The sequence below is a fragment of the Pyrus communis genome, chromosome 6, assembly GCF_963583255.1.
Source record: "Pyrus communis chromosome 6, drPyrComm1.1, whole genome shotgun sequence".
Taxonomy (NCBI): Eukaryota; Viridiplantae; Streptophyta; class Magnoliopsida; order Rosales; family Rosaceae; genus Pyrus; species Pyrus communis.
In genome coordinates, this window is record NC_084808.1 from 11,107,473 (window position 1) to 11,119,553 (window position 12,081).

The 12,081-nt window shown below is 39.0% G+C and overlaps 1 protein-coding gene and 1 pseudogene across 1 annotated transcript; both read right to left on the reverse strand.

The window, feature by feature from the left end:
• Window positions 1–2,031: 2,031 nt before the first annotated feature.
• On the reverse strand, window positions 2,032–7,959 carry LOC137737013 (adagio protein 1-like). The gene is made up of 2 exons (XM_068476355.1): window positions 7,504–7,959; window positions 2,032–4,076 (listed from the first exon to the last, which is right to left on the reverse strand). Exons 1-2 carry the CDS (start codon window positions 7,752–7,754, stop codon window positions 2,465–2,467), a joined length of 1,863 nt encoding a protein of 620 aa, XP_068332456.1. The 5' UTR covers window positions 7,755–7,959; the 3' UTR covers window positions 2,032–2,464.
• Window positions 7,960–9,026: 1,067 nt separating this feature from the next.
• LOC137737690 (pentatricopeptide repeat-containing protein At2g18940, chloroplastic-like) lies at window positions 9,027–11,796 on the reverse strand (annotated as a pseudogene).
• Between the last annotated feature and the right edge of the window lie 285 nt (window positions 11,797–12,081).

The window sequence follows — 12,081 nt, forward strand, 5'->3', positions numbered from 1 at the left end:
GTTCGTTTTAAATCTCATGTTAGTTTCAGGCCTCAAGGCCCATTGGGCTTTGAATAGTCAAGCCTAATGACTTGAGTTGTATGACAACTTAAATCATAAAAGGGCAAAAGGCTCACTAACACCTAATGGCCGGTCATAGAGGATAATTACAATTCATGCCACTCAAACGTGAGTGGCTATAAAAGAAAATTTGTATGCCAAATTTCATTGGGGTTACATGAGGGAATTGGAGAGAACAAAAATGCTCTCCTTCCACCTCTAGGAGGCCGGCCACTTGGGCGAATTTTAACTAGCATCGAAACCCTCCCAAATCACTCATCTCTTTTTCATTCACCTCATGGATGTGGAAACATAGAGGTTTCCTTTCTTGGGAACTTGGAGAATCCATTCTTCCATCCTCCACCAAGAAATCCATGGAGCAAAGAAATTACGAATAAATGCCCTCTCTCATGGGTGATTAGCATTTGCTTATGCATAGAGGATTCAACAAATGTATAATAAATCTCAACTCCTTTCTTTAATATTTGAGTTGAGTCTTGGGTCACAACTACTAGGCTTTGAATTTAATGGGTAAAGTTTAAATTTGAGTACATTCAAGCATGGTTCCGCCTTTAATTACTAATTGCATGTGTAGATGTTACTCAAATGAACTTAATAAAATCAAATTTTTGCTTCAGAAGGAGATGAACAATTTTGAAGTAATATGTCAGAAGAAGAGTTCAACAACATTGAAAACATGACGGAAGCTTAGAACAGATGACTACAAATAACTAAAAGATAGAAAAGTAGCACAATAATATAACAATGTAAAATCTCCTACAATAGCATAATGCATGACAACGTACAATAATTCAAGTATCAATAAAAAATATAAGCATCATTGTAGTCTTTTACATGAAAAATATCCTAAAATGAAATATAAAAAAAAAAAAAATTAATTCTTTTAAGAAATCCTCCCTGGGGTTTATTTGTACACAAAGCTCAAATTTCCTTATTTACATCATAAAGAATGAAAGTATTAATATATACATACATACATACATACATATATATATATATATATGTATGTATATATATATATATTATAATGACCCAAGTGAACAACCACATAACCAACAATATTTACAACACTCCCCATGTCCACCAGTCAAGGGTTGTTGCATCATAAAAACAGATAGGAAAACCTAGTGGGATAAAACCAAAGCAAAGGGAAATTACTACAAGCTCTTTGTGAATAATTGATAAGGTGTTGGACACACTTATAGCTGGCCCTACTAAAACCTGTTGGATTATAGGATCCCACATTGGTCGTATGAAAAATAGTATACAATTGATATATGGGAGATTTCACCCCTAATATCACTGAGGCATTTTGTGATAAAATTCTTCACCTAGTAATAGGTTGTTAAGTAAGGACAATATCAGTAATGTTGGTGGTGGACCATCTTAACCTAAAATGTTTAACATGATATCAAAACAGATTATTCTCTCGACACATCATGGGCCCAAGTTAGTAGCACGAATCATGCTTCCTCAAGTTCAAATTTTAAAAGTTGCACTAACTCCACCTTAAGGGTATTAATTAAACAATTGGGCCTTTGAAAAAGTTGACATTGGCTCCAGTGACTGAATACTAACCGAGAAAATTGGGTCTTCGAAAAGATTAGCATGGACTCCAAAGACTGAATATCGACCAACTAACCAGACTCTCGAAAAGATTGGTGTTAGCTCTAGTATAATGACTTGAACAGTTCTCAATATGGGAATTGGTTTCTCTTGTGACCCAGTGGGGGCCACTCGTAAAGGGGCATGTTAGAGTATAAGATCTCACATTGGTTGTATGACAAAATAACATACAACTAATATATGAGAGATTCCAAAATATCACCAAGACATTTTGTGATAAAACTCAACGCCTAGTAATACGTGGTTGAGTTAGAACAATATCACTGGTGGTTCAAATTACAAACATGGTTCAACACCTAGTAATACGTGGCTGAACAAGGATTCATTACATATAGAGGAGAGGACTAGCAATACGTTACTATAAACATGCATCATTTTTCACGTTTGGTTCAAATAACAGAACGTAAAACAACACATAAGCATAATAAGACTAGGCCTACATATATAAACCTACCTATCCACTATGTACTACTAACCTGACCAAGGAAGAATAATTCACTCTCCGTACTGAAGGGTAGTCACACAAACCTCACTAAAAACAAACATGGTTCCAAGTCACTCATGAAATTATTGAAAGTTCATCTCGAGCCAGGACAATTCCATATAAGAAACGTGCACTACCACTAACACCCAAAACAAGCCCCGACTAAAGTAACTTTTGTCAAGAGCTATTAGCGACTGAAGCAGCAACCTCTGCCTGGCCGATTCCTCAGAATGAACCCCAATCTTGCACTTGAAGGCTAATGTGTGGTTACAGCGTGTTCCCACATACTCTTAATCAGATTACAGAGTTTGCCAGTGAAAGCTCATGGAGTTCACTTAGCATCCACTCTTCTCCAGTTTGACCACCAAGGACAATTGCCCTTGTCCCTCCAACAACACAAGTACTATGTCCCCAGGCGAATCTTGGGGGCCGCCCAGGTACATTCAATATCCTCCATGTAGGTTTTTCATCCGTTGGATCTAAGAGATAAAGTTGCGACGCAGAGTGAAGACCAGCAACAGACCCTCCAAAGATCAGTATTCTCCCACCTGGAAGGCTCACAGCTACATGATCCAGTCTAGGAGGAGGAGCCATGCCCCCTGGATTTCCAGAACCGGGCATTCCACTCCCTGTAACACACCTCCAACACGGTTCATCCTCACTCAGATCCATTGTGAACACATCACTGGAACGAAAACGAAGTGGACCACTTTTGGCCAGGCCCCCAAACATCAAAATTTTTCTACCACCATATACAGACAGGGTGTGGCCCAATCTTGAAGGGGGCTTCCATGCTACTGGTATCTCTCTCCACACAGGTTTCTCCATTGAGAGATCAAGCAAAAAAGTATCACTTAGGAGTACTCCAGAATCTGCACAGCCACCTGAAACTATCAACTTGGTGCCATCAAGAGTGCAGGAACTGTGCCATGATCTAGGAAGCGGAGGAGCCAACCCAGATATTTCACGCCAAGTTGGAGGCTTTGCGTCCAAATCCAGTACGAACACATCATTTAGCAAGCCCTGCCTTCCACAGCCTCCAAATACCACCAAATGGGACCCATTCACACAAGATAGTGTATGGCCCCAACGACCAGGTGGAGGAGAGCTGACTTGGACATGCTGCCACTCTGGGTTACTGGCATTTAGATCCAATATGAAGGTGTCATTCATCGGTTGCATATTAACCCCTTCACCACCAAAAAGGACAACACGATTTCCAACTGCACAAGCACTAAAGTTACAGCGTGAGGGTTCAACAGAACCTCCAACAGTCACCTTTCTCCATGTCGCTGCTTCAAGAGTAGTCAGCTCCCGTGCCAACCTACCCCAACCTAGCCTCTTCGCACCAGGCACGGCCTCTAAAACCCGAGTTGTTTCACTACCCCATGCATTTTGGCAGACCATTCTCCAAAGGTCTTCATTCTTCGAAAGCTCATACAGCCGCCTACAGACTGAACCAATAGATGCAATGTCTCTAGGTGCCAATTTCGATAGAATCTTGAGAGCAAGTACCTCATCACTCAATTGCAACATTCCACAAACCCCACGACACATATTCCGCTCCCCCAGGAAGGCAGCAGGACGGAAAGCAGAAAGACAAGAACGAAACCGATCAGAAAATTTTGCTGACTCCTTGATTGAAGTGCCGGGCACAGGACCTAGATCAATGTCTACCTCCGTGAAGAACTGAATCCCGATGACGTGTGTTATCACATCATCATCCCCATATATTGGTGTCAGCCGCAATCTATTCATCATTGGAGATCCATCTTTCCTAAAGTTTAATAACTCGCCTTGGAATTCAATACCCTCCTCCAGACATCTTTTAATTTCTGCAACTACTGCAGAGTCTACTAGTGGATGCCTTCTTTTTGCAAATGGCCCTCTATATTGCAAAAACCGGCTGCAAAAAAAAAAAAGCACCTACATCAGAACAAAGCAGAGGAAGGAAGAGAAAGAAAGATGCACTATTTCTTTAGCTAACATCCAACTCCAACAAAAGAGAGCCCTCAAACTAAAGGAAACACAAAGACTATTTGGTTTGTCTCCAAATATAAAAATAAAAAAAAAAAATTACACTCTAGTATATAGCAACAAAATCATATTTTTATTTATGCTTTGCCTTCAATAAGGTTAGGTTTAAACACAATAGAACCAAATGTCAAAGATGTAGCAAAGTTTATACTGACCTCCCCAAAAATTAGGATATCTTACAGCAGTAAACTTTGTAATAACTCGCATGTTGCAGCTTTGCTATTGTAATTTTGACTCAATTACTGTCATTGTTAACTTAATCTCAATTTTGCAATACTATAAAGTGAAAGCAACAATTTTATCAGATCTATAAATAATAATAAAAGTTTAAAACTGTCAAAAGTACCAAAAATTATGAAACTTCAATCTTTTGTTTCCCCTCAAGGTGAATCGGCTACTCATATAATGAAATCAATCTTTTCTCCCATGGTTTGAACTTTGGAGTACACACTCCATGTGATTCGTAAGGCCCCTGATGGATCAAATACTAGGAATCACAAGGGCAAATAAATTATTATTGTCATGACATATGGCCATTAGATATTACTATCCTAAGCTCAGGGCAAGGCAATAGGTAAGGTCATTTATACAGTGACCATAATTTCAATGATTCAACTCAGGTTCAATTGAATGCTAGTTGCATCCAGTACAAGAGAGCCATTGATTCAACTCAAGTCATTGATACAGTGCCCATAGTATCAAAATATTCAACTCAGATTCTATCGAGTGTTCTAGTAGTTGGTTTTTTTATTTCGGTTATTCTTTTCACATATCCAAGTGTGGTTCTCTTCTGACAAGAGTGAAGAATGTGTTGCATTCACTGTGGATGGCCAACCCTATAAAATAGCCAGTAGATGAACAATTAAACGTGTCTAGTACTAATACTTAAAAAGACCAAGAAAAGAAAAATAAACAAGCATTTAGCAATAAAACTTGAAGCACTATCCTCAATGCAATGTTACATGTAACCAAACAATAACCCTAGCACATAATTTTTCCTTCTTTTTATACACACACACACGCACATGTACATAAATACATATAGTCCTCATCTTAAGAGGGATCTATTTCAATAAGAACCAAAAGGGGTTGCATTGGCAGGGTCACCCAGCAATGTGGCCCAAGGGTCCAAATTGACTAATTTTTAGATTTCTTTATAACTTTCCCATTTAAATTTTGATTTTGTTGATTTTCCACATAGATACTTCCTAAATGGAAATCCAAATTAAACACTTTGCATCATTGGACAACAGTGTAAAGTGGGACCCAAAATTACAATCCCTTTTACATCAAGTTTTTATATTCGTAAGCAATCGAATACACACCAACTCGTTCTTGATTACAATCCTGATAGCTTAGTTATACCTAAATGTGATGATCAAACATTCTTAGACTGGATTAGATCATTTTTAGAGCTTGTTCAATATCTTCATAACCCAGTTAAGCCACAAACACCAAGAAGCTCACAAACAGAAACATACGCGAATTTCAGAATGCTCAGCTCCTTAGTAGTCAACACTTATATTTTATGACTTAAATGAGCCAATACAATGGTGCAATAAGAAAAAACATTTTTCTTATGCTTTACAGCTGAGCTTCGATGACTAACACCTTATGATATGCATAAGATTGCACTATTCCAAGTTATATAAATAAAATGAATACAACAACAACAACAAAACCTTTTCCCACTAAGTTGGTCACGCAAATTTTTTTGTAAAACAACTGTTTCTATTATACATACTTTGTTAAAACCCCGAGGGGAACTTTGAAGGAAAATTTACTTCAATCAAGTTGGATATGTACAACCTCCAACAACTCAACTTTGGTGTAGAATTTAGGTAATCTTCCCTACCGACACAATCTCTATGCTCAAACAGGTTTATCAAATGACAATTTAGTGGTGAATATTTAAGCTTTATCCTACTTCAAAGTGGCCAATTATGGTGCCTGTAATATCATAAGAGACTTATGCTCTTTCTTCTTTATCTGCTTGTAATCATGGAAAATCTAAACACTTTTGAGCGACATTAGGCACTTCACTACTCAACTAATTAGGACAATGAAAGAAAAATAGATGGACCATATCAGATACCATCTAGCATATGAATCTTCAAAAGTTAACTTGAAGCTTGCAATTGATGTTTTCATTGTATGACATTTACTCATGATGCTACAACCAGGAGACAAAACCATAAAAAAATAAAAAAAAATAAAAAAAGCATGATCCCCTTGCATAATATGCAAAATATTTCAACTAACAGGTAAAGCACCAAAAAACATACCCACAACATAATCTTTCATATTATGACTAACGGAAAGAAAATAAAAGCATTTAATTCAACAGTATTATAGATTTTAGCTAAACAAACCTACTATACAACTCGTGTCAATGAACTTACTAATAGATTTCAAGCACTATAGTAGCAACAATCAAATTCCCCAAGCTTACACCCTAGATTAGAGGCGGAGAAGACTTTGTATTAAAATACACATATTCAGAAAATAAAATAAATTTTGAAGATACAAAGGACAATTAGAGTTTTCATTTGGGAGAGCCAGACTTTTGGCCTCCTTGAGCACTCTAGAGATGTATTTGGTGTGGTTCATCAACTACAGTGGAGTTCTGTATCGAGTGTGGCTTGTTTTATTCCTTTCATGTATTGTTTTCTAATTGGGGTACCTTGAAGGGCTACTTGTCCATCCCATTTACAATTATTTTTTAATTTATATGAATTTCTCGTTTCTTATGAAAAAAATTAAATTAAAAACTTCAATAAAATAGAGCAACAAGGCAACACCCAAACACACAACAGAAACCTGTCGCATCAAATTTTGTTATAATTATATCCTGATATTATCATTTGCTTTGACATCTACACCATGAGAAATTTGTATTGGTCGTACAGGAAGTAACACTAAACACAACACGCCGCCACTAGTCTCATGACTGGGTTTATGACCACAAAGAATCAACAAAACAATTACTTCCAGCTCCAATTTGCTTAATTTTCATCCAATTTCCGAGCACATACAAAACCCTCGAGAACTCACAAACCCAATGAGCTGCCCAATACCAACCACAATCACCACAGAAAAAATCTATTCAATCCAAAATACACATCACGCAGCTTCTTTAATAACGCAAAATACAATCCCCACGGTTTTCTCAACAAAAATTAAGTATTTCTGAGAACCCCAAATCAATCCCCCACCAAAAGCACCCAAAACAAAGACGCACCAATAAAACCCCCATTAAAAACCCTAATATCAAAATCCCAAGATAGAAAACTGACCAATTGCGACCAAGAACCTCCTCGGCACGGTACCCCGAGACCATTTCAAACACAGTGTTGACGTAGATGATGGGGTGGTCAGGGTCGAGAGCGTCCGTCACAACGAAGCCACACGGCGCCGTTTGGAACAAATTCTCGACGGGGAACGGAAGCGGACCCGGGACAGAAACGTCGTCGTCGTCAGGGAAAATCAAGCTCCCATCCTCGTCCTCCTCCTCGGAGCTCAGATCGGAATTGCTATCCCACTCCATAGATATTGCTTTCAATCGGCCAGAAGAATTTGAATCGTCGTCTTCCTCCTTCAACCCATGGAAAGTTCGATTGGAATTGTTGTTGGCAGAGATGGAAGGGGAACGGAGGAGGTGGGAGGTGGGAGGTGTGGGTGTGGGTGTGGGTGTGTGTAAAGGTTGAGAAATACGAGTGGTGGCAAGTGTTTGTGGAATTTAGCTTAAAGCCTAACGGATGGTCGGCTGGACTTTTAACTGCCTTGATCGTAAAAATGGAAACCCTCTGGACCGGCTGGAGTTTGTTGGGAGCCGGGTCGGGTTTCACCAGTGCGCGCAAAACAGATCAAGTAATATCACAAAGTTAAGAAACGAAAAAGTGAGATAACCTATATAATGGGATGCACGTTAATTTGAGAATAAGAAGTTAAGAAAGTCAATATAGTTCGAAAACAAAGCAGGATGAATCTTTAAATGAGGGGAGTCATGTCATACCATAACTTGAGAAGACAAACCCATGTTAACAAAATTGTCCGTAACATTTCCTTAGCAATATATGTGAAAGATGTAGAAAGTTATCTTTTAAATGCAGTCCAAACAAATAGACTATTGCATTCAATGAGACCAATAAGGATCAAAATCAGTAAATCGAGAGAATAAAAGTAATATTAGAAGAATCACTTTCTAGCCAAAGACAATTTTGAAATTGACCCCCGGATTCCTAGGGCTTTCAGTGTAGATGCCTTTCCGAGTATTAAATCCTTATCACTCTTGATTATTCCAATTGTTACCAGCTTGTGGTCTAATTAATAGGCACATTAGAGCAACTCCATTTTACTATCTTTTAAGTGAAAACGGCACCAACGCCCTTATGTACCTAGTATCTAATGACGGCTTCAGCCAAGATTAACCTTTTCTTGACCTGCGTTGAAAATTTTCGATCAAATAGTTCCCTCCGAAAGCTTTATTTGATCATGTAACTCTTTCAGAATTGTACAACGCTTATCAGCTATGTACTGATAAGTAAAATCCCTTCCCCATCTGTCTTTCGCCCTTGTGCCTTTTCCACTCATTTTTTGACATGTGGACTCCACTTACACATTCATCTGAAAATAAATGTTTAAAAAGGTGAGTGGGTAGGGCAACGGTTTCAAATTCGGAAATAGTATTTACAAACGCTTGTTGTCACAATGAAAGCACCATTTCTTACATTAAGAACTTCAAACTTTGTTGGTGGCTAATCTAACAAAATTCATTAACAAAAAAAAAAAAAAAACAAAGACAACAAAGCAACAAAGGTTTGAAACAGGACAGCCAAATAGGTGATTTTACATTCTTTTACAATTACATTAGCCTTGGAAACCCTATATATGACGGTGTTAAGCCAAAAAGAAACCAACGGCGAACAATCAATAATTCATGAATACAAATTGCCCCGAATGCGAGAAGCAAGTCTTTGCACATATTGATCATCAAAAGAAGTATCAATTTCCTTAATCTTCGACAGAAAGTCCATGGCTTCTTTATATTTTCTCGCTTTACAATAACCATCCACCGCAATCTTGTAGCTTAGCTCATTTGGCCTGCAATTGTTCTGCGTCATATAGCTAATCACTTCATCCATTTCTGATAACATTCCCTGCCCTGCATAGCCTGTGATGAAAGTATTGTAGGTGAAAATACATGGTCGAATCCCTCTAGTTGTCATCTCCGAGAGAATTCTTATGGCCTCCTGCATGTACCCTTGCCTGCAAAACCCTTTGATGACTGTGTTATAAGAGACGAGGTCTGGTTTCCCACCAGATTTTTGTAGGGTCATGAGGATTTCTTCTGCTTTCCAACACTCTCCCTTTCTGGCGTACATGTCCATCAAGCTATTGTAAGTTACGAGATCTGGCTGAAGGCAGTTTTCATGAATCATGTACAGCATGTCATTGGCCCGGTCATACATGTTGTTTCTAGCAAAAATTGACAGCATAGAGTTGAATACAACCAAGTCAGGTTTGTATCCGTTGTTTTGCAATTGATGGAATGCCCTCTCCATGCCGTCCAGTGCTCTGCACTTGAAATTCGCAACAATAAGAGTTCTCAAAAGAATCCAACTGGGGAAAATATGATAGCCATAAATTTCTCTCTCAATTCTCTCAATCCCCTTGGCATTCCCTCCTTTGGCATGACAGTTGATCATCAATGAATATGATGTTTCATTAGGCTTGAAGCCCTTATTTCTCATGTCTAGCATAACAGCTTCTGCTGCTTTCCAGTCCCCTATCCGAGCCAGAGCATTTAGAAGTGCATTGTAAGTTATAACGCATGGAGTAAATCCTGCTTTGATCATCTCATCGTACATCTGTGCAGCGTCTATTTCTGATCCACACCGTCCATATGCACTGATTAAGGTATTGAATGTGTCTCTGTCTGGCTCAAAACCACAATTCTTCATTTCTCGAAACACCTGGTTCACATACTTGTGCCTACCCTTATCACCACACATGGCAAGCATTGTGTTCCATGTAATACGGTTGGGGGCCCATCCACTTGACTTCATTTCACAAAGTAACTTTATCATCTCCTCGGGCAGTGACTTCTTTCCCAGCATTCCGAAAACAGCATTGTATGTGCAAACATTAGGAACACAACCTGTCGCCTTCATATGATTGAACAACCTTAGAGCCTCTTCCTCCTTTCCAGCTTTACCGTATGCATTTATCACAGTTGTGTATGTAACAGCATTTGGCATTGTTCCTTTTTGGGTCATCGTTTCTATGACAGATGCACCTTCCTCAAAGAATCCTGCCCTCACATAAGCTGCCACAAGCTCATTGTAAGTAACAGCATCAGGTGCGCAATTATTATCCTCCATTTCTTTTAATATGCTCAAGGCCTCCGTAAATACCCCAGCCTTGCCAAAAACTTGTAACAAAGCATTATAGGTAACAGTTCCAGGTACATAGCCTTGTGACTTTAACCCGACAAAGAACTCATTTGCCTCGTTCAACAAACCCTCACGCCCACAAGCAGATATCACCGTACTACAAGTAAACTCATCAAATTCAAAATCCCTTCCTCCTCATCTTATCCAAGAGTCCTAAAATCTTATCCCAAGATCGACCCATCTTCCCATATACATCAAGCATGACATTGTAAGTCACCAAAGTTGGTGAGATACCAATTTCCATCATTTTGTCAAACAAGTCAATTGCACTTTCGTACTTACCACTACGAGAGTGCGCATGAAGGATAGTCGTGTAAGCTCGGACATCCAACGAGTATTCTTCTATGGGAATTACATTGAACAGCTTCGATGCAAAAGTATGCTGCGACTCTCTCCCAAGAATTCTAACCATTAGTTCAATCATCTGGTTATTTGATTTCAAATTTTCAGAGCTTAAGTTGGACAGAATCCATTCAAACAACAAAATGGCTCTTTCCCAATTGCCAGAAAGATCTAATGCTTTCAACAAACTAATTAAATCAACTTCAAATAACTCAAACTTCACAGAACCAAAGAAATCATCCAAGCCGTGCAAAGGCTGCTCTACAATGGAATTGAACATCAACTTACCCTTTATAGTCAAAAAATCAAGAACCCCATCTCCCGATTCCACCAGCTCTCGATCGTCCTCGAAATTTGGGGCTAAAACTGAGGTGGGTTTCTTCATTTGATGCTGTTTGGAGGTCGAATCCGCCGAAATTTGAAGAGAAAGGAGACTGCCATTGGTTTGGTGAGGTGGGTTTAAAGGCTTGAGCTTGTGGGGAGTGTTGGGAGGCGAGGAGAGGCTCAGAAGGTGCTGCAGGAGAGAGTCTATAGGAAACGGCAGAGCTCTCGACTGAGGAGGCGGTGGCAGCGTCGTTGAGTTGAATTTCACAGGAGGGTTTGGCTGCGTTGGTCTGTTTGCTGGGATGGGATATACAGGTCGAGATGGAAAGAGAGTACCTTCCATTGTTCCAGAGAATTGGGATATCTGGGTTTCGTTACAGTGGAGGAGATGAAGCTACATGGGTGTGGAGTTGAAGACGGGCCAGAGGAGATTGGATTTGGATAGGAGGGATTGCTGAGGAGAGCATTTCTGTGATGGTTTTGATGGTTAGACTCCATATAAAATTCATGTAGAATTATAACCACCATTTTTATGTTTATGATAATTATAACTAAAAGTAGAGATAAAAGTACTAATATACGGCATAGTAGTATTCTTCTTCACTTAAAAATGAGAGGTCTGGGTTCGAATCTTGTGATGTCAATTTTGATACTAAATTAAGTTGCCCATGGTGTGGCTTAACCGAATGCCCCATCCTCCTAATGTAAAAATAAATTAGACTTTGGAAATACACAAGGTTATGTAGATTGGTT

Coding starts and splice junctions, on each gene's coding strand:
- LOC137737013 (XM_068476355.1), bottom strand. CDS start 7,754: ATGGAGTGGGATAGCAATTCCGATCTGAGCTCCGAGGAGGAGGACGAG. Junction 4,077..7,503: donor GAGGTTCTTGGTCGCAATTG/GTCAGTTTTCTA, acceptor TTTTTTTTGCAG/CCGGTTTTTGCAATATAGAG.